The following is a 22,490-nucleotide window of genomic DNA, read 5'->3' as shown; positions in this document are numbered from 1 at the left end:
TCCTGTTCTTACAATGGACAGTGGTGTGGGCCTCCCCTAGGAGGGGTCCTCTGGGCTTCTCCTGGAACTTCTGAGGAAGATCAGCAGCCAAGTAAGTCATTTTGAGCCCTAAAACTATGACCCCTGAATTGGTGGCTCTGCTTAGATAACCAGTCCTTCCCGAGCCCTCTCTCTCCTTTATTTCTCCGCTGAGAAATGTCCCCTGTATTCCTGAGGTTTCACATGATCCAGTGTCAAGGGTCTGTGCTTTGACATTTAAGTCACAGGAAAAGAAGCCACCAGTGTGGGATCTGCTTGAGTCGTTATATAAGTGTGAGTCCACCTCCCAGAGATCCTGAGTTCCTACCCCAGGGAGACCCCAACTGCTGGGCGTGGCAAGGTGGCTTTCTCACTCTCCCTGCCCACTCCTGGCATGCAAGCTCTCTGCCTACAACTGTTTGCCACCGACCTCCCAAGCCCTCCCCTGTGCCAGGGACTGACTAACAGGAGGGTGGGGGGCCCTGTCAGATAGTAATGCATGGCTGGTGGTCTTCCCCCAGGAAGTGGCAGTGTTAGAATTCAGAAGTCAGACCAGTGATGAGAAAGATCAGGCCTTTACTGCAAAATCATTCAAAACTCACACGGCAGTAATTCCTTCAACACATTGCAAAGACTCCTCAGGGCCAGAGCCCTACTCACTATGAACAGTGTATTGCATAAAATAACATTTTAAAAATAGTGTGGGCACTACCTTTTGCAGGGGGGAAGAGTCAGCGCATCTGAAAGCACTGGCCTCTTCTGGGGAACCGGCCCCCCAGGGCCTCATCCCTGCTGCCTCTGAGGGCACCTTCGGGAAGAATCTGCACAGGCCCAAGCCCTCCCACGTCAGGCTCCTGCCCACTCAGGGATGGGGCAGTGAGGGCTCTGATCAGGCCGGGCTTGTGTTGGAGCATTATGTGGGCCATGGCGGGTGCATAACCCAGCTCCCAGCTTAGGAGGCGTTGGTGTCTGGGCACAGGTGCGCGCCATGACCGGGAGAAGTTGTGTGCAGCCTCCACCTGCCTGCCACCACTGCCTCTGTTCTGCTGCACAGGCATCTAGCTCCAAGGCTGGGTGGGTGACTCAGCAGCTGATCGCCCCCAAGGAGGGGTGGGCGTGGGCTCATCTCTGACAGTGACAGGTGGATCTCCACCTGAGGCCTCAGACTCCAAGCTGAGCACAGGCAAGACAGCCAGACGAGGGCCTGCTGGGGCCTGCTGGGTCCAGGAGACGTGAGGGAAGGTGACAGATCAGCAAACCCACATTTCTCTGAAACCTGGAGGGTCTGAACATCACTTTGCAAACAATTCCAGGCTCCCACCCCAGCCCCAAGGCGCCTTCAAAGGCAATCCTGCTCCAGGAAGTGCTGTCTCCAGTGTCCTGGCTGGGCAAGTTCAGTGATGCTTTGGGAATTCATGGCTTTGTGAGGCCGAGGCTGCATCCGCAGGGCAGCTCCCCACATGCCCTGAACAGCTTAGGGCGATGGACCGGGTCACTTCACAGTGCAGGGCCCGGCTACCTGACATCTCTGGGGTCCTGCCTATTTGTGTTCTGGCAGGGGTCAGTCAGGCAGAGAGTGTGACCCTGAGCGCCCACCAAGGTGGGCCTGGAGCATCTGCGGCAGCGCCCTTGTCTGTAGAGGGGTGAGGACGGCACGGGGATCGGGGGTGGGCAAGGCGGCATCCTCCCTAAACCCAGGAGGGCTCAAAGTGCTGACAGTGCTGGTTTCAGTCATTTCTCCTTCTCCTAATGGGGCCAAGGCCCCAGGCTAGAGAAGAGCTAGGGGCTCCCACGCTGAGAAAGGGATGGGCTCAGAAGGCAAGACGCAGTGGGGTGGGGAGTAAAGAGGAGACAGAAGAGAAGCTGGGTTACCAGGACTGGCCCTGCCCTGCCAACAAGATGTTTGGCACTGGCAGTGAGGGCTAAGGAAAGGCACCGGGTGGGCCCACAGGCCCTGTCCCAGCAGTGGCCTGCCCGCCAGCCACCCACTGCCTCCGGGCCAGGCCTGAGTGGCTCCTGTGCATCCGCTGGGAGTGAGAATGTCTGGATTTCTTGGGTGACTCGTGTAGGGTCAAGAATAAAAAAATACTTTCTATTGAAATATGGATGGGAAAAACCCACCTTAAAAAACTAGACCTTTTAAATCAGAAATGTGGAATTGAAAATGCTCCCAAGTCTCCATTCCACAGTGTGTAAGCGGCCCTAACGGAGGCGCCGGGACACTGGTGAGCCAGGGCCTGGTAAGTAAAAGGCCCGTCTCCCCCGAGACAGGGAGCATCTGGTGGTGTCCTCGCCTCCTGCAGCAGAGGGGTGGTGGGAGGGCCAGGGCACATCACGGGGGTTTCCTGGGCTTTCTCTGGGAGGCCGGTGCTCTGGTCACATCTGAGGGTCTTCCTGACAAGGGGACACAGCTGTGACATGGTGAGTATCCTGAGCTGATGGCAAAACCAGCTGGGATGGCTGAGCCGCACTCACCCCCGGCCTTCAGAGCAGGGTCTGCAGATGGGCATCAGGTGAAAACGTTTTGTTCCTGGTACTTGCGCCGGCGGGCACATCGGGGGCAGCCCTTCTTCACCACAGCCTGGCAGCTCTGGTGGAAGACGGTCTTGCACTCAGCACACCTGGGGAGAGAGCAGCACGCCTGCTGGTGCCGGCTGGGCTGGAGATTACGTTGTGGCCACACTGGCCAGCGCTTTTGACCAGAACCCATGATACAGCTGTGATGTACTGTGTGACCCACGCACGTGCACTGTGCCTCTCCGTCCTGGAACTGGAGAGTCTCGAAACAGTGCTACTCATACATCACACAATGCATACAGATATTCTCTGTCCTACTGCATTTTTCATAAATGCTGATTGAGATTCATTAAAGATTTCTTGCCTATATTTAAAAACATTTACTTACTTGATTGATTGTTGAGGCAGAGTCTTGCTCTGTTGCCCAGCCTGGAGTGCAGTGGCAGAATCTTGGCTCACTGCAACCTCTGCAAGGATTCAAGCAATTCTTCTGCCTCAGCCTCCCAAGTAGCTGGGATTACAGGTGCCCACCACCACACCTGGCTTACTTTTGTGTTTTTAGAGGAGATGGGGTTTCACCATATTGGCCAGGCTGGTCTCGAACTCCTGACCTCAAGTGATCCACCCACCTCGGCCTCCCAAAGTGCTGGGATTACAGGCATGAGCCACTGCATCCAGCCAAGACTGTAAGTTTAGAAACTCAGCCCCAGGCCCATTCAGGGCTGAATCCTGACCAGTGAACACAAAAAGAATGAACGCTCCCAGTTCAGTTCTCCACTCCTACATGGGATGCAGGAAGGTCTGGATGAATTTTTCCATTGAGAGGTTGCTGATAATGAGCAATAATTGGTAACAAGAGGGATCATTTCAACAACAGAGGCAGTGGCAGTGGCAGGTACTACCCACCAGGTGCCCACTTTGTGCCTAGTCTCACACCAACAGTTCAGGGTAGTAACTCATACAACCCTCCTCAACCCATGCATACACTGAGGTGCCAGGAGGTACTACTCAGAGAGCCAGTAGCCACCTCTTCTTTAGGAAGACATGGTTCTGCAGAGGCAGCGGAGTCCTGGGAGGGCTTGTCTGTCCCCTGAGCTGGATCAGAGCTGGCCATGACTGCCCAGGGCATGGGCTGCCCTGAAGAACTGCACCATTCCTTGGCATGGCACAAAGCAGATGTTCAACATACTCCTGCCCAAAGATCAAGGCCTGCTGCCCTGCGTGCTTGGGCCTGGTTATAGGCATGGGGGAGGGTGAGGCTGGAAGGCGGCTGGCTGGGTATCCCTCATACCTGACTGTGGTGTCAAACTCAAAGGGAAAGATGATGTCGTGGTGGTGGCAGATCTGGCAGATGAAGCCGCGCTGGGTGCACAGGTCGCAGTGGTAGACATGCTGGGAGGCAAATTCGATCAGGGCCTTGAGGAATCCTTCATATACCCCGTCTGCGATCTGCGGAGGGCAAGTAGGAATCCTTCATACACCCCGTCTGTGATCTGCGGAGGGCTGGTAAACTGGGGCACCAGGCCTTTCAAACAGCTGCACTGAGGCGTCATGGTTCTCCCTGCCTGGAGAACTTCTGCCCCCAGTTTCCACGCGGGCAAGGAAAGAAAACCTCCCTGAATCAGGCTGAGCATCCAGCCCGTGGGTGCCAAGGTCGCTGGGGGCTTATGGGATTTATAGATGAGACCCAAATCCACTGTGCTCTCCCCTTGGGGAAAGGAGTATTCCAGACTCTCTTCCCTGTGATCCTGGGATTGCTGGAGTGCTTGTTTATTACAGGGGTGCTAGGGGTATCCGTCCCTGCCCAGGAAGCTGGGGTGGCAGGGCAACCCATCCTAAGCTGCAGAGAAGCTAAAGACTGAGGTCTTATTCAGCAAACCACAGACACCCCTGTCCCATCTTCCTTGCTGATTTCTCCTAGAATGAAGTCTCTCTAGAGTTCTGGGCAGGGGAAGCATGACACTCTCACCTGCTGGAGGTCAGCAACGCTGAACCTATGTGGAGACTCCAAGAGATAATTCCTGTGGTTGAGCCTTCAAACAAAACACAAATGATTCTTTAGAAAGGTTTCCAAGACCTGGGCCAGCCTGTACTGTTTGTTTTCATTCCCCTGGCGCTGCTTACCAGGCAGACACCTCCCGCCTGGGTGGGGCAGGGGCTAGGAGTGCAATTTGGCCTGCCTAGGCTTGGGACCTGGTCTTCAAGGTAACGAACTAGCTGGTGGTACCTTGGGCAAGTTACTTAACCCCTCCGAACCTTGGGTTTCCCTCCCTGGGAAATGGAGTTGTCTGGGTTAAGTAACTTATTTAAAGCATTTGGCTTGGTGCCAGGCTCACAGTAAACACGTAATCATGAGGAGGAGGATGGGTTCTGACACCTGGGACCAGGAACTGGCTATTCATTCATTTGATCCTCACAATAATCCTGCGAGGCTGGTACTATCACAACCCCAATTCTGAGAAGAGGAAACAGGTGAAATCACTTGGCTGAGGTCACGCAGCTAGTAGGTGGAGAGCTGGGGTTTGAACCCAGGGGCCTGGCTGCAGAGCCTGCACCTTTGTCCACCTGGTGAATGGCAGAGATGTAGGCTGTTGTCATGACTGCCACCATTACATACCAGGGACAAGGCTGGGGACAGTAATGCACAGGATGTGGCCTCTGCCCTGCTGTGGCCCCTGGCTTGGCTGAGGGACAGACATTCAAGTGTTTGGTTTCAGTGCTACATGAGCAAGTGAGACGTGTCCTAGGTACAGCTCACTTCAGAGCAGATCCCATTTCAGAGGTGGCGGCGGGAGCAGAGGACAAGGGCTGAGCCACCAATATGGCTCTGGTTTCCACCACACCAATGGCAGGGATCCAGTGGGCCCCATCCTGAGAGATGGAGAGGAAGTAGCTGCAGAAGGTCCCCTGGTACAAAACCTGCCTGGCCTTGCTGTGTTTGTGTGGGTACTGGGGGTGAGGGGTTACTCCAAGTCAGAGGACGCTTGGGAACCTGCCCTAGGATGCCCCAGACATCTGGGGACAGGATGGTGCCAGCCCTGGGTCTGGGCCTCCTGGGTGCAAGCTGTGAAGCATCAGGAATGGGGGTGTTTGGCCTTGTCCCAGCTGGTGGCCTCAGCTGTACTCCAGGGGAGCCCAATCCGGGGTGGAGACGGTAAGTCCCACCAAGCAGCCACGCAGGCCAAGATGCCAACTGGCCCCTCAGTTTACCATGCTGGTATCCACAGTAAACTTTCTACATTCTAGGAAGGGGAGCTGCCATTTGTTGCCGAGAAATCATGGGACACAGCAGGCAGTGGGAGGGGGACACAGGTCGGGCCTGAGCTGGCAGGAGGGTGGGCTAATCTGGATACAGAATTAGCTTTGCCATCTGTCCTCTGACCACATTGTGGGAGCCCCTGTGCCCCGGGCCTGTCACCCTCTCAGCAAGGGCTTGCAACTGGCTTCTCCACAGCACTCAGCAAGGCCAGAAGGGAGAGAGCGCTGGCTCAAGAGTGAGAGGTCACTTCCGCTCCTGGCTTCCAGGAGAGAAACTCATGCACTGGGGCACAGCCAGGCCTACTCAGGGCCTCATTTTCTCCACCCATACAACGAGGAGTACCCTCTTTGTCCTCTGGCATGAGGCTGGCTAGCTGGGAAAGAGAACAGAGGAATCTGGAGGGCTTTTCGGGAGAGAGGAAGATGAGGGGAGAGGTCGAATCTTAGCTCCTGGAACTGATGAAGTGATGGGAAAGGAAAGGGCCAGGCAAGGGCTGGAAGATCAGGGGGACATGGGTAAGGGACCTGGGTGCCACCTGTCTCCTGAGCCCTGGATCCTCCTCTGCCCACCCCTTCCTGGCTGTTGGGAGGGACACTGAGGTCTGGTGGGTGGACAGTGCATGAGGCATTTTGTGATGGCTTTCTCTCAAGAGCTGAAGAAGACACTCTCAGGGGCTTCTCTGGCCCTTGGAGACATGTCCCAGGTCTGCTGGAGAGAACTCGGCCAGGCAGCTGCTGCTAGTGCAGGCCAGCTCCTCCCTGACTTCCTGTCCCACACCCAAGACCTGCCCGTGCCTCAGCCCTCTCAACCTCTCCTGTGGCTGACTCGGTCCAAACCCAGTTCCCTAGGTTAATTACTAACACCAGCCGCCACCCAGGGCTCTCCCCTTCACAAACTTTGTTTTTGAGACAGAGTCTCACTCTGTCTTCCAGGCTGGAGGGCAGTGGCAATGATCTTGGCTCACTGCAACCTCCGCCTTCTGGGTTCAAGCAATTCTCCTGCCTCAGCCTCCCGAGTAACTGGGATTACAGGCATCTACCACCACGCCCTGCTAAGTTTTGTATTTTTGGTAGAGAAAGGGTTTCACCATGTTGGCCAGGCTGGTCTTGAACTCCTGACCTCAGGTGATCCACCTGCCTCAGCCTCCCAAAGTGCTGGGATTACAGGCATGAACACCTCGCCCAGTCTTTTCAGAGTGGTCTTTTCTAAGCTGCTGATCAGAAGTGACAGCCCCATGCTCAAAACCCTTCAATGGTTGCCCACAGGTGGCAGATCAAATCCAAAGGCCCTGCACCTGCAGCCCACTGCCCAGAACCCCTCAAGGTCCTCAGTGAGCTGTACTCCTGCCTGCCTGCTACTGGTCCCTTAGCCAGGAAAGCCAGTTCTCCCCTGCCCTTTCTGCTCTTCCTCATTATTCTAAGCCCCAGTTCAATAGACACACAATACCACTGGTGTTGTGGCAGCACGCATGTGTGGACGGAGTGCCGTGCAGAAGCAGGGGTGGTGGGCTCTGACAAGGGCTAACTGAATGGTCTGCTTTATTCCCTTTCATAAATGCCTCTCCCTTGGAAGACTGACCTTTGTAAAGAAGAAAAACATTTTAGAAGAAAAAAGGAAAATAACTCTGCACGCCCTCAGCTCGGATGGCATCTCCTCCGGGAGCTCCTCTGGCCCCTGCCAAGGCTGGATCAGGTGCCCACAGGGCACATATTATGCTGGCCCAGGGCCATCTGTGGCCCAGACTCTGGGTCCCTCATGCAGCCCTTACCACTGCTCAGGAGGCCACAGGAATGGAGGAATCACTGGCCCATTTTATAGATGGGAAAGCTGGACCCAGAGAAGTGAAGCAACTTTCCTGACTCACAGTGCATGAGGGGCTAGGCAGGGGCTGCTCCCATGCTCTTTCCTCTGCCCCATGCTGTTTCCGTGGGACTTCCACAGGCACGGCCCTGCCCTCTTGCAGGCTGAGCGCATAGCAGGAGTACAGTGCTGCTGCCCAAGGACAGAGCAGGAGGGCCAGGGAGAGGCAGACAGGGCTGCCCCTGGTGCCCACAGAGACAGGTTGGTAAAGCTGATGAACAAACTCTCTCAGCAGGGCAGGGACGGGTGAATGGGGCTGGGGCCCACAACCCAGCCCACAGGCCGCTGGTCTACACAGGTCTGCAGGCCTCTGCAGGCTCCTTGACCAGGGAGGGTAATGAGGCCCCACTGACCCCAGAGATTTCCGCCACCTGGTTAGGTGGGCTGCAGGGTAGTCTCTCTGGAGCCCTGGGTCATGGGCTCTCAGAGGTAGGGAGTGAGTCAGCGCTCTCCAAGAGGTGGAGACCCAGTCACCCACAGATGCTTGGGATGGACAGAGCCTCCTGGGACAAAGCCTTCGAGGGTCTAGGGTCCTATAGGGTGGCCCCCAGAGGGCTTTCTGTTCTTCCAGGCCCTGCAGAGGAGACCAAGGGCTCAGCTGGCAGCTGTGGGGCCAGGGTCTCCTCTTTCCCTAGGGGAGAGCACCTTGCAGCACCCCTTGAGAGCCCCAGGGGACCTGCTTGGGGCACACGCTGGCCCTGAGGAGGCCCAGCTCTGGGAGCACTACAGCCAGGATGGAGGAGGCGGCCTTCAGAGAGGCGCTCTCTGGGACAGCCCTGTGGGGAGGGAAGGCCCAAGCTGGTCGCTGCCCGCAGAAACCCAGCAGAGGCGGACTTGAAGCCCATGCTGGGCAGTAGGCACAAGCAGGCTTCTCCACCTGAAGTCTGCCATCCTGAGGGCGAGGGAGAACAGAGCCCTGGGAAGGCTGCGGCCCGGGCTGTGACCTGAGGACTAGGACACATTTATGACAGGCTTGGAGAAGCCCAGCATCACATCCCATCCCCAAGCGCCAAAGGCCCCAGGCCCTGGGTAAGAGAAGTTTCCTGAAGGGCATCCTGAGGGCTCTGCCCCGATTACATCATCTTTGGAGAATTTCAGGAGGGAGGCTGCCGTGGGACAGAGAAGAGGCGGGAACATCTGGCCCTTGTCTGCTCTTGCCACACTCCCCACTTCCCTCCTAGCTGTGGCCAAAGTTCTCCTTGGGCTTTCCACGGATGGTGACTTTGCTCATGGCCTATTCGTGCTGTTCCTTCTGTCTGGAACACTCTTAACGCTTGGCTTCCCCTTTCTAATTCTTCTTCATTTTTCAGGTCTCACCTAAGAAGTCACTTCCTCCAGGAAGTCCTTCCTGCTTTGTCCTCCTCTGATCTGGGCTGGATGTCAAGCCTCTGTGCTTCCAGGATGTCCTGCCTCTCACCCTCACCCTGGATAGAGTTGCTGGCTTTCCCACCTGTCTTCCCTCTCACCCTCACCCTGGATGGAGTTGCTGGCTTTCCCACCTGTCTTCCTTGCCAGGCCAGAGGCTTCTGGAGGGCCGGCCCTGGCTCTGCCCTGCTCAGTGTTGAAGCCCACACACCTTGCCAGGTGTGCAGTACTTAGCATGTTCTGTCTATGTTTTGGAGTGAACAAATGGATACATGAACAAAACCCCAAAATCACTCCCAAAAGATGTGATCGTTTCCCAGGCCAAATAGGAAGATCTCTGCCCAGGTTTCCTCCAGGGGGACGCCTTGCCTTGGGCACTGCCCCCTGTGTGTGTGTGTGTGTGTGTGTGTGTGTGTGTGTGTGTGCGCGCGCGCGCGCACGAGTGCCTGCATGTGTGTACATCTGTGTGCACGTGCACGTGTGCATGTCTGTGCATTTGTGTGCACATTCATGTGTGTGTATGTGTTTGTGCGCATGGGCATATGTGCATGTGTGTCTGTGTGTACATATTTGTGTGCATGCACGTAGAGGGTGCTCACCTCTTGCTGAGCTCCTTCAGGGCACCGCTCCGGCACAGACCCAGGTAATCCCCCAGGAGCTTCAGCTGCTCCCGGCTTCTCCCAATGAGGTGCATCCGCTCCACATGCTCGTACAAAGACGGGTTCACCTTCTGCAGGTTGATGAGGGGCTGGGCCCGGATCTGTGTCAGGAACTTCAGGGCCTGCCTGCAGATCTAGGGGTATCGCCAGGCATTGGGGGTGGGAAGGAATGGCTGTTCAGTGAGCACTGCCCGGCCAGGTGCCACACGACCTGCTCACTTACCTGAGGGGCTAGCTTCATTTTACAGATGGGGAAACTGAGGCTCAGGGAGATGAGGGGATTTGGCCAAGGTCACCCAGCTTGTCAATGGTACAGTCAAGCTCTGAACCCAGTTTATCTGACTCCCAAACCCACTCTCCCTCTAATGGCAAGGGTTGCTGCCCCCTCCCCAACCATGCTAAGATGAGGAAGGGACTGCTCTTGTTGCCCTGGTTAATGCCCCGCTTGGCCTCACAGATCCTTTCCTGTCCTCCCAGCCCCTACTTCCCCCGACTAAGGAAACAGGCACTCCCCTCTGTGCCCTGACTCAGGAACCAGGTGACTGGCTGAGTCAGGCTCCAGCCACAGGAAGCCACAGATCAGACACAGCCCAACAACAGGCTTCCCCGAGCTTCCTCGGCTCACACCAGCAGCAACACCAGGGCTCCGTGTGCAGCTGAGTGATCCATCTCAATCTGTCCTGGCTGACAGGGTGTTGAAGGTTCTACCCTCAGCCCTGATCCTAATACCAATGCCAACAATTGAGTGCTTGCTATTTGCAAAACACTGGGCCAGGAACTTGACCACATCCCTCCTTCATCCTCAGAAGGACCCGTTAGGGAGGGTGTCCCGTCCCCATTTTCTTAGGTGAGGAAACGGAGGCTTAGAGCAGCTAACATGGCTTATAAAACCTGCCTGCAGAATCTGCCAGGTCTGAGCTCAGGTGTCATCTCTGAATACCAGGCTGCTACACTCACCAGAAGCCCCTTCCCCTGCATTCTTTTTTTTTTTTGAGATGGAGTCTCACTTTGTCACCCAGGCTGGAGTACAATGACAGCTCACTGCAACCTCAGCCTTCTGGGTTCAAGCGATTCTCCTGCCTCGGCCTCCTAAGTAGCTAGGATTACAGGTATGTGCCACCACGCCTGGCTAATTTTTTGTATTTTTGGTAGAGATGGGGTTTCACTGTGTTAGCCAGTATGGTCTTGATCTCCTGACCTCGTAATCTGCCTGCCTTGGCCTCCCAAAGTGCTGAGATTACAGGCGAGAGCCAACTCGCCTGGCCCCGATCTTTAACATCTTAGTTAGTCCTCTCTTTACATATTTTGTTTTATTTCTGGTGGCTTTGTTTTTGACATTATTACCTTTTAAAATAGTAATTTGTTTGCTGATATATAGAAATGAAATTGATTTATTTGACTGTTGTATCCAGCAACCTTTCAAATTCTAATAAATTGTGTAGGGAAAAAAAGTCTGGCTTTGGAGTCAGAACTGAATTGAATCCTGCCTCCACCACTTTCTACCTATATGACCTGGTGAAACTCATCCCTCTCTGTGACTCAGTTTCCTCATCTGTAAAGTGGGGAAAATGAAAGCAACTAAGGTCCATGGGTCTGGAGCCTTTTCGTTTGCTGCTGCTGCTGCTGTAGTGCTGAGGCCTGGCACTCGGCACGATGTCAGCCAGGACTAGGGCTTCTTTCTCATGGGTTTATTTTGAATTTAGATTAAAAGAGGTATTCCAGGAGAGCTCCTGGCACAGGGTCTGGCAGGTGGCACATCCTCAGTAAATGTGAGCCTGCTATCAGCTGCTGTATGAGTGCCTGGTATGGCTCTGTTGTCCCCTTGAGGGTTGGAGGACCGAATGGGCCCTCAGGAGACTTGCCCCTGTATTCAGGGGTTGGAAGGACCTCTGACCTCCTGTCTCCCAGCTCCACCAGCATCTCTCACCTCCCCCAGCAGGGGAACCCCTTCTTTTCCTGTAGCCTAGGGCCCTGAGGTACCAGCCCCTCACCCCTCCCCACCCAGCCTAGGGACAGCCCAATGGCAAACTCCTGGTGACTTGGGTCAAACTTTTATTCTCCAACCCTAACTCAGCTCTTCCCATGACTTGGCCCCAATCCTTAGGTGAGGCTCTGATGAAATAACACACAGGAATGTGCACTGAACACTGCCAAGTGCTGCAGATGGGCAGGGGCTTTGTGCTCCTCAGTGACTGTTCCTATCCTGTGGGAATGGAGGAGACAGACAAAGAGAGAAGCCCCACTCTTGGGCTGACATCCTGCCAGTGCCAGCCAGGCCTCAGCACAAAGGGGTCAGCCAGAACAGCAATGGCAAACAATAAGGCCCCAAACCCGTGGGCCAGCCACTTTCTATCTTGAATTTTCCTGTCTTTCCTAGGCCAGCAATCTTCGAGAGGGAGAGTAAGCTGAGGACTTCCTGATTTCAGATATTCCTAGAGAAGGATTGTAATTTTCTAGTTAGAAAAGAAAGTGAAAAGGAAGTGGCACAAGGATGAGGGCAGTGAATAAGGAGATGGCTCAATGGAAGTATCAGGGTCCTCTAAACAGTGAATGTGTTTTATGGTCAAAGGGTTCTCTGCATTTTTGGTGATTTTGAGGTTTAATTTCCTCTATGTAGTTAGTTAAATATTTAACACTGAGAGCAGGGGTGGGGATAAGGCAAACAACAAAAAAAACCACAATGAAGGAGGTGGAAGCTGAGGTTGAACTGACTCAGAGAGTCACCCTCTCTGCACTATGATGAAGACACATCCACACATCAGGACTACACAGCTGCCAGGCCTGGCTCTCCAGAGAAGCAAACAGCTTCTTCCTTGTGTTTCTGTATCTGTCCTAGTAGAAATCTGTGCCCTTGGAAGAAAACCAAGTTTGCACCCCTTGAGGCAGACACTGACCAAGTGAATGAGACAGACGGGTGGATAGGCAGATGGCCCAGGGCAGGAGGTATGACAGGCCCCGGGGAGGGAAAGGACCCTGTTCTGACAGGCACACACTGCCACACCTGCCCGCCCAACAACCCCGACACAGACACTGTTGTTAACCCTCCCCTTATAGATGAGGAAATTGAAGTTAATTTGCTTGTGGTGACACAGCTAGAAAACTGGCTAAGTTCAGCTGCAGAAAAGGAAAATTCTGAGACTTTAGGATACATTTTATTCAAAAGCATGTGGTGAACTTAAAAAAGTGTCCAAGGTATAATATTAAGTGAACTAATCTTGTTATAAAGCAGTATGAGTCCTGTCTGAGCTCAACTTTACAAAAAATAGACGCATGTGTCAATAAATGCACAGAGAAGGGTATACCCCGAAATGTTAATAATGGTGATCGCTGAGTTATGACACAGAATTTTGATTGGTCTTTGGGCTTTTCTGTAATTTTAAAATGTTAAACAATAACTATGTATTATCTTAATAATGGGGGAGGCACAGAAAAAGTGCTTTTCAAAAGCATGAAATAAATAAGCCCATGCAGGGCCTGCAGGGATGCAGTCACCTGGGCCTCATAAGGCTGGCAAAGGCAAGGATGACTGCTCTAAGGTATAGCCAGCTCACTGGCCAGCCCATCTACCCATCCACCTACCTATTCACCCATCTGCCCACCCATTTACCCATCCATCAACCCATCTATCTACCCATCCACCTACCCACCAACCCATCCACTCATCCACCTACTCATGTATCCATCCACTAATCTACCCATCCACCTATCCACCAGCCCATCCAGTCATCCACCTACCCATGTACCCATCCACCTACCCATGTACCCATCCACCTACCCATCCACCCATCCACCAATCTACCCATCCATCTACAAACCAACACATCCAGTCATCCACCTACCCATGTATCCATCCACCAACCCATCCACCCATCCACTAATCTACCCATCCATCTACAAATCAGACATCCACTCATCCACCTACCTATGTATCCATCCACCTACCCATCCACCCATCTACCTACCATCCACCTACCCACCAACCCATCCACCCATCCACCTACCCATCCACCTAACCACCTGCCCATCTACCTACCAACCTTCCCATCCACCTACCTACCTACCCATCCACCTAGCCATGCATCCATCCTCTCTCTCTCTCTCTCTCTCTCTCTCTCTCTCTGTCTATCTATCTATCTATCTATCTATCTATCTATCTATCTATCTATCTATCATTTATCTGCTGGTGCCTTAAGCAGTTATGTTTGTAGCTGCAGGAAATCATCTTCAGATTCCCCCCTGGGGACCAAGACAGCCACCGATGGAACTCTGCCCAGGTCTGTGTACAGGCACCAAGCTTTTCTCTTGGTTAGCCACCCCCACATCACAGTGCCTGAACCAGTGACCCTGGCTTCCCTTGTTAAGAGGAGCCAAATTCCTCTAAACAGATGAACAGCAGCAGCAAAGAGGAGTGAACACCCCTCTGGCTCTCAGCAGCCCTGAATGGCTATGACAGGCTGGGTTCGAGACTTACCGGGCGCTTGGTGAGGTCCCAGTTGTGGATGATCCTGGCTGGAATCACTGAGGCATCGTCTTGGTGGCAGATGTCACAGTAATAGAGGCCAGAGAAGGCACAGAGCTTGGGTCGTACAAAGGAGAAGCCGATCTGCCGGGAGCAGCCTGGGGAGACGGGCAGAGAGTGAGTGGTGTGGCCAGAGTCAGCTCCTAGTAACTTGGGAGCTGCTGCGGTGGAAAGGATCTGCCAGTTAATTTTTTTTTTAAAGGTAAATACAAAGATAAGAATAACCACCACTCGTATTTCCACCACTCAGAACCACCCCCATTCATTAATCTTTAAAACACACTGTTAAGAACTATCATTATTTTACAGCTGAAGAAATAGATGCTCAGAGAGGTCACACAGTGATGAAGTGGCATGGCTGGCATTCGGATCTGGGTTTGGCTGGTTCCAGAGCCTGCATTCAGTTCCACTACCCCTTGCTGCCTGTGTCCAGTGTCCCCACTGCTGGCTCGCCAATGGCAGCCTCCTGTAGGTCCACCCCTCCACTGGGTCCCAGAATGGAAGCAGCAGAGTAGGGGGCTTGGTGAGCAGTGAAGTCAGGAGTGGAGTGGGGCAGGGGCTGGGGTCAGGGCTGGCCACAGGGAGCGGAGGGGCAGCCAGCAGGGGGCAGGGCAGTCTGCACAGTGTCTGATGCCTCAGGACTGTGGGGCAGGGCTGGCTCCGGCCCCTCAGTTGGAGGTGTCTCCACAGCTGGGGCCAGTGGGAGTTGGGAGTGGGGTTTGCCCTGGGCAAAAAGCAAAGGCCCTGACTCAAATCCTGAACATGTGCCCTACCTCCCCCAGGGGCAGGCAGAAGGGTCCCTGGGCCTTGGGACCTGAGGGCAGGCTCTGCTGCTCACCAGCTGCCTCACTCTGACCTTCACCTAATTTCTTCAAGGTTCCATTTCAGCGTCTGTAAAATTCAATGACTACCAGCTATTTTGTGGGGTTATTACAAAGCTTAAATGAGACAAGGTTCTGCAAAAGTGCCCTGCAAATTATGAAATACAACCCAGATGCCAGTGGTTGGTGTCTGCCACTGAGCCATGCCTGCTGGGTAGAAAGGAAACCCAAACTCCCTGGTGGCACAGTCCCACTCGCAGGCTGGTGGGTGGCAGCCATGGTGAGAGCTGCCCCTGTAACATTCACACCCACAGGCAAGAAACCCTTTCTCACAAGCCCCAGAGTCCTGGCCCCCTCAGAGCCTGGCCCCCACAGGCTGAAGAGCAAAATGTGAGAGCTGGGGCAGGCAGGGGAGAGGCCAAGTGAGGCTTGCAGGTGTTTTCTGTAGTAAGCTCTGCTCTGCCTAGTTTCTCCTATCCTTCTGGGGCCAACCACAGACCACTTCCTTTCAGATGCTTGAAGCAGGCTTCCCTCTAGTCCACGCCAACAGGATAGCTTCCAAACCAAGGCTCAGCTTCTTGTTCTGGCCTTCTGCAGCAGGGCAACCCCCTCACAGGTCACCTGAGGGCCCCATGGTGATGGGATGCCATCTGCCCCTGGATGGCGGGGGTAGTGGGAGGAGCTAACAATGGAACGTGGGCAATCGGACATCACGCAGCCTTGAATAATACCCTAGAGGGATGCCCTCTAGGGTCTTGTCTATGAGCACAGACTCTGGAACCCTATTCATTAGTCTTTACAATACACTGTAAGAGCTATCATTATTTTATAAATCTGCCTCTGGCCAGGCATGGTTGCTGACACCTGTAATCCCAGCACTTCGGGAGGCTAAAGCAGGAGAATCACTTGAGCCTAGGAGTTCAAGACCAGCTTGAGCAACATGGGGAGACCCCCATCTCTACTAAAACAAGCAAGCAAACAAACAAACAAACAAACAAAAAAGGAAAATTCTGCCTCTGTCACTTACTAGCTATGTGAGCCAGAGACCAGGTACTTACCAGCTCTGTGCCTCGGTTCCCCCCCATCAACAGAGATGATCATAGTAGCACCTATCTCTACAGGGTTGTTATGAGACTTAAACGAGATAATCCAAATAAAGCAGCTGGCCCAGTGCCCAGCACAGAAGTATTAGATTTGATGATGAGGAAGACCCAGCAGATGTACTGATTTGGAATAACATCCACAATGTAGGAAAAAAGCAAGTTGTAGAACAATATATACAGCATTCAACACAGCAGCCACAAGCCCCGTGCGCCCCCTTTAAATGTAGGTGAATTTAAATGGAAAATTCAGTTGCTTAACTAAACTAGCCACATGGTAGCAACACGTGGCTCGTAGCTACAGCACTGGACACACAGACCTAGGATATTTTCATCGTCACAGAAAGTTCTATTGGACAGCACTGAATAGCACGAGCCCATTTTTGTAATTAAAAAAACACTTATAAAAGCAGCAGCAATCTTTGGAAGGATACCCTGCTCTGAAAGAATGGGACAGCGGAGCAAGAAGAAAATGAAGGGGGCTGGGACTCCCTGAGCAGGGCAGTGAGCAGCCAGCCTGCCACCCGTCAGCGGGAGGTGGCAGGAGAGGGAGGGGGAGAGCTAGGCCCCCTGCCTATGAGCCGGGCACTGGACCCAGTGGGGGCTAGCGAGGAGCAGAAGCTGCAGGGCAAGCCTCATCTGTGGCCTCACCCCTAGGGGAAGGATGGGGCATTTGTGGGGAAGCAGAAGGGTGGGGAGCCTAAATCAGGAACCCGCAGGAGGCAGAATGAGGCTGACAGGCTGGGGGTGGCAGCAGAGCAAGTTGGCACCTGCGCAGAAGCAGCCTTGGGAGTCGAGGCCTTTCTCTGTGGGGATGGCCACCAGGTATTGCAGCAGGAAGCCGTTCTCCCGGTTGGCAAATTTCAGCACCTCCTGACAGTTTTCATCCAGGCTCCCGCCCAGGGTCACCGCCTCCTCAGCCGTCTCTAAGTAGGATGCCAGGACTTTGCGGACCAGGTTCCTCCATAGGGCGGCCTCCTCAGCGTTCCCGGCCTGCAGCTTCAGGACGGCCTTGGCCGTGATGATTTTGAAGAAGGACGGGCCCCCAAGGCTCGTGTCCGGCAGGATGTCCCGTATGGTCTCCACACCGTGGCTGTCACTCAGCATCTTCTCATTGTTCCTGACGCGAAAGCATTTCAGAGCCTCCAAGGACAGGGAAAAAATATAGGGCATCCAGGTCCTGTCCATGTACAAGTACAGCAGGGACTCCTTGATGGCGTCTGGCTCTGGAACCTGGGCAGATGACCAGTCAAACTGTGTGCCCTGGAGGGCCACAGGCTCTGAGAGCAGGTACGACTGAGAGGGGCAGCCAGCCTGGGGCGCCTCGGGGGGGTCCTCCGGCTGGTCTGGGTACTGCACGTTCACCCACTCATCCTCCTGCTGAGGCCGGACCTTCTGCAAGGCCTCCCGCACCCGGTCCAGCCAGTCCTCGGCTTCGTCCTGGGAGGAGGCACGCAGGGCCAGCTTCTTGCCAGAGAAGATCAGCTCGAAGCGCCCGTCGCTGTGGGCCGGCCCCACAGACTCACAACGCAGCAGGGAGCAGTTCTCCACACAGGTGCGCTCCTCGTTGCTCAGGTAGAGGCGGAACTCCAGTGGGGAGAGCTCACAGAAGAGCTCCTTCCAGATGCCCATCGCCCCCCGCCGCTCCACGGTGCCCAGCTTCATGAGACCCCGGAACGGGTTAGACAGTCCTGGAGGCAGAGGCAAAAAGGGGCACATTAGACAGTGGGCCTGTCTCTGTCCTGCTCAAGGCAACCTCTACTGCCTGATGCCCTGCAGTGCATGTGGACGGTGACTGTCCCCAGAACACAGGCCAGCCACGGGGCACTGTCACATGGGACCCTGAAAACTGGATGGGAACATCCCCATTCGCACCCTCCCCTGTTGCTCTTGCATCCTGTATTTCACTGAGAAAATAAAAGCAACCAAAAGATCACCTCCACACGCCCTGCTCCCTCCACCCGCCCCTTCCCTCCTGTTGCCAGGGATGAACCGAGTGTGCTTCTTTCTGTGAGGCCAAACCCACCATTTGTGTAGGAGGTCCTCCCTCTGCCACCTACTCAAGGACAAGGACATCTCTCCAGCAGTCCCCCCTCCTCTGTCGCTGCTTTCTTCCTTGTCTGTGGGGTGACTCCCACTGGCACACACGCATGCTGTTCTTTCTCCCATCTTTAGAAACACCTCTCGTCTCCACCCACTTCCCTAATGACCACCATGTTTCTTGGGCCCCTTTATGGAAAAAAGGGAGTTATCAAAACTCTTGGAGCTATCAAAACTCTTGGTCTTGACCGGGCACGGTGGCTCACACCTGTAATGCCAGTACTTTGGGAGGCTGAGGTGGGTGGATCACTTGAGGTACGAGTTCGAGACCAGCATGGCCAACATGGTGAAACCCTGTCTCTACTAAAAATACAAAAATTAGCCAGGTGTAGTGGTGAGCACCTGTAATCCCAGCTACTGTGGAGGCTGAGGCAGGAGAATCATTTGAACCCGGGAGTCGGAGGTTGCAGTGAGCTGAGATCGCTCCATTGCACTCCAGTCTGGGCAACTGAGGAGTGAGACTCCGTCTGCCAAAAAACAAAAACACTTTTGGTCTCTAGTTTCCCTGCTCCCATTCCTTCTGAAAACTGCTCCAAGTAGGCTTCTGCCCCCTCATTCCACTGAATGTCTCATTCCGCTGCTTCTGAGACAGCCGACTTCCTCCTTGTTGCCAACCCCCAAGGCTACTCCTCAGCCCTCATCCCTACCCTTCTGTCTCTGTGGCTCATTCCTCCCCATGGCCTCTCAGGTTGAAGTGCCCAGAGCTCAGTCCCAGGTCCTGGTCTCTTCTCTGTGGGCGCCACTTTCTCAATAATCTACCTGCTCTCAGGCTTTAGCTCCCAATTTTTATCGCCAGCCTGGCCCTTGATCTTGAAATCCAGATTCATATATCCATCTGTGCCATGCGTGTCCACTAGGATCTCAGCTGACAAGCCCTGGATGAATTTCTGCTGCCAACCTGCTTCTTCCTGAATGGTCCTCATCTCATCAAATGGCAAAATTCATCTTTCCAGTTACTTGGTCTAAAAACCTTGGTGTTGGCCAGGCGCGGTGGCTCAGGCCTGTAATCCCAGCACTTTGGGAGGCCAGGGCGGGTGGATTATGAGGTCAAGAGATTGAGACCATCCTGGCCAACATGGTGAAACCCCATCTCTACTAAAAATACAAAAATTATCTGGGCGTGGTGGTGTGCGCCTGTAGTCTCAGCTACTCGGGACGCTGAGGCAGAAGAATTGCTTGAACTTGGGAGCAGTGAACCAAGATTGTGCCACTGCACTCCAGCCTGGCACCTGGCGACAGAGTGAGACTCTGTCTCAAAAAAAAAAAACAAACCTTGGTGTTACCCTAGGTTTTCTTTCTTTCACAGCCTATGTCAGCAAATCCTGTTGGCTCTGCCTTCCGCACACATCTGGAATCCCCGCCTTTCCCCAGCCGCACCCCACTCACTGTCACCTCTGGCCTGGCTTGTGATGACAACCTCCTCTCCTTCTCCCCCACAGTCCCTCAACATAGGAGCCATAATGACCTGTTTAAAGGGAAGTCAGAGTATGTCTCTCTGCCCCAAAACTCCACAGTGGCTGCTATCTCCCTTAGCAGAAGCCAGAGCTTCGGGTGGCCCACAGACCTCATCAGGTTGACCTCATCGCTCGCCACCCCGCTCCCATCTCCTCTCTCCTGACACTCTGGTCTCCACTGTCACTGGACAAGTCAAGTGCAGCCCTGGTGCAGGGTCACTTTGTATTTGTTCTCCTTGCCTGAAACATGTTCATACCTCATGCCTCCTTCCCTCCCTCCCAAGTCTCCTCAAACCTCCCCTTATTGGTGAGAGCTTCTCTGGCTATCTTATATGCAATGGTCCACTCTGTACCTCCGCAGAGAGGGAGAGATTTACTGTCCTCCATAGCACTTATTACCACCTGACCATGCACTATGCTTACTGGTTAATTTTATTTCCCATCTCCCCTACTAGAATCTAAATCCCATGAAGAGAGGGACATTGCTTTGCTTCCTGCTATGTCCCCAGCACCTAGAACAGTGTCTGGCACAGCACAGAGGCTCAATAATATTTGCTGAATGAATGAGCGGGTGAGCACCTATGTATCCCAGGCTGCCCAAAGCTCCCTCTCCCTGGGGTGTGACAACAATCAGGGCGTCCAAAGGACATACAATTCTCACTCCACCAACTTGGAACAGGCTTGGAAATTTCACACTATTGTAAAGGGGTTTCCCATCCTTTAGGAAACTTGATGGCCTAGACCTAAAGTACAGCTTCGTTGGCAGGTTAGAGATCACAGCCATCACACAGGCTGATAAACAAAACAGAAGCCAGCCAGAGATCATACTCTACCCACATGACTCACACCAGGACTACCCATGCCAGGGCCCCCTAAGCTGGGCAGGATTCTCTGCCAACAGAAAATGAGGAGAGAGAGAGACAGATTCTGGAGCGTACCTTTTTTGTTTGTTTGTTTTGAAGAGGAAACCCATCATGAGGGTTACAGAAAAATTTGGTTATGGTTATTTAAGGCTTTCTGAAATTTCACAGTGTGTGGAGATCAAGCTGGCCTTGCTGTAAAAGCAGTGGAGAGGCCGGGTGTGGCGGCTCACACCTGTAATCCCAGCACTTTGGGAGGCCAAGGTAGGTGGATCACATGAGGCCAAGAGTTCAAGACCAGCCTGGCCAACATGGCAAAACCCTATCTCTACTGGAAATATAAAAATCAGCTGGGTGTGGCAGTACACTTCTATAATCCCAGCTCCTGGGGAGGCTGAGGCACTTGGGCCGGGAGGTGGAGGCTGTGGTGAGTTGAGATCATACCACTGTACTCCAACCTGGGTGAAAGAGCAAGACTCTGTCTCAAAAAAAAAAAAAAAAAAAAAAAAAAAAAAGGAAGCGCTGGAGGACATTAAACAAATAGCAGATAGCCTGGCCAACACGGAAAAACCCCATGTCTACTAAAAATACAAAAATTAGCCAGGCGTCATGGTGGGCACCTGTAATCTTAGCTGCTCGGGAGGCTGAGACAGGAAAATCCCTTGAACCCAGGAGGGTGAGGTTGCAGTGGGCCAAGACTATGCTACGGCACTCCAGCCTGGGCAACAAAGGGAGATTCCATCTCAAACAAAGAAACAAACAAAACAAACAGCAGATCTGATCAATCCCCCCAGAGCTGTTACATAAACCAACTACTGAGAGTAAAGACCTTTGGAAGGCCCATTTAAAACACCTGGGGCTTCATGGGGCCAGATTTGCTCTGAGCTACAGGTGGAATCAAGAGTTCTCTATAATCATAAATTGCACACAGTAGCTTTCAGGGAAAATATTTTCCTATTTGACAGGTGAAACAATATTTTTGTCCGTGTAGGCAGTTTTGAGACAATATAGTACTTTTCCTGAAATGCTTCCCTGAATGACTGAGCACGATTATAATGACATTCTACAATGAGGTTTTACAATACTGTGGAACATACTGCCCCTTTGGCAATGGAAAACAGGACTTCACAGCTGCCTTCTGAAAGGCCTGGTCCCTGCCCATGGGCCCCACCTGGGACCCTCCTGGTCACCTACCCATCTGCCTGCGGTGAACCACCCGGAAGCTCTTATGGCCCTGTGCCGGGGCTGCCTTGGCTTGCCTGCTTCCTGAGGAAGGCACACACACTTGGTCTAATGCTCCCAGGGAGCAGCTTTTTCTTGGTCCTTGAGAAAAATGCCTGTGGAGACCAGGCCTTGATTCTCGAGTCCCCTTGGAAGAAGCTACGGGGTGGTCTGAAGCACTCTCCAGGGGCTGCTCCTGGGAAGGCCGGTAGAAGTCATCTTCTGAGATCCAGCTCTTGTTTTTCTGTTAGGAAAGAAGTTATTTGTTTAAAAATTTGTTTTGTTTTTTTGAAACAGAGTCTTGCTCTGTTGTCCAGGCTGGAGTGCAATGGTGCAATCATGGCTTACTGCAACTTCTGCCTTTAGGGTTCAAACGATGCTCCTGCCTCAGCCTCACGAGTAGCTGGGATTATAGGCACCTGCCACCACGCCCAGCTAATTTTTGTATTTTTAGTAGAGAAGGGGTTTCACCATGTTGGCCAAGCTGGTCTCAAACTCCTGATCTCAGGTGAGCCACCTGCCTCGGCCTCCCAAAGTGCTGGGATCACAGGTGTAAGCCACTGTGACCAGCCTAAAAAACTTTTTTTTAGTCTTTATTTAGATATGGCTCATATATCCTAAAATTAAACCACTTAAAGTATATAATTTGGCCAGGCATGCTGGCTCACACCTGTAACCCCAGCTCTTTGGGAGGCCAAGGTGGGAGGATCACCTGGGCCCAGGAGTTTGAGACCAGC

The 22,490-nt window shown here is 53.4% G+C and overlaps 1 protein-coding gene and 1 long non-coding RNA gene across 2 annotated transcripts in view; both read right to left on the bottom strand.

The window, feature by feature from the left end:
• Positions 1 to 574: 574 nt before the first annotated feature.
• Positions 575 to 22,490, bottom strand: part of PLEKHM1 (pleckstrin homology and RUN domain containing M1) — a gene marked incomplete at its 5' end in the record, with an annotated part of 34,210 nt that continues 12,294 nt past the window's right edge. The window contains 7 exons of the mRNA XM_032270026.1: positions 575 to 2,639; positions 3,827 to 3,984; positions 4,505 to 4,568; positions 9,619 to 9,812; positions 14,150 to 14,295; positions 16,889 to 17,809; positions 21,727 to 21,997. Of these exons, the coding sequence (XP_032125917.1) occupies positions 2,528 to 2,639; positions 3,827 to 3,984; positions 4,505 to 4,568; positions 9,619 to 9,812; positions 14,150 to 14,295; positions 16,889 to 17,809; positions 21,727 to 21,997 (1,866 nt within the window). The remainder of the gene's footprint in view (positions 2,640 to 3,826; positions 3,985 to 4,504; positions 4,569 to 9,618; positions 9,813 to 14,149; positions 14,296 to 16,888; positions 17,810 to 21,726; positions 21,998 to 22,490) is intronic.
• On the bottom strand, positions 12,816 to 13,748 carry LOC116543969. Its single transcript, XR_004265768.1, has 3 exons — positions 13,736 to 13,748; positions 13,450 to 13,485; positions 12,816 to 13,317 (listed from the first exon to the last, which is right to left on the bottom strand). It is a non-coding gene; the product is annotated as an uncharacterized LOC116543969 (long non-coding RNA).

The sequence above is a fragment of the Sapajus apella genome, unplaced genomic scaffold, assembly GCF_009761245.1.
Source record: "Sapajus apella isolate SASKATOON/1434 unplaced genomic scaffold, GSC_monkey_1.0 scaffold201, whole genome shotgun sequence".
Taxonomy (NCBI): Eukaryota; Metazoa; Chordata; class Mammalia; order Primates; family Cebidae; genus Sapajus; species Sapajus apella.
Note: the sequence above shows the minus strand (reverse complement) of the source record. Positions and strands in the feature narration are given on the sequence as shown.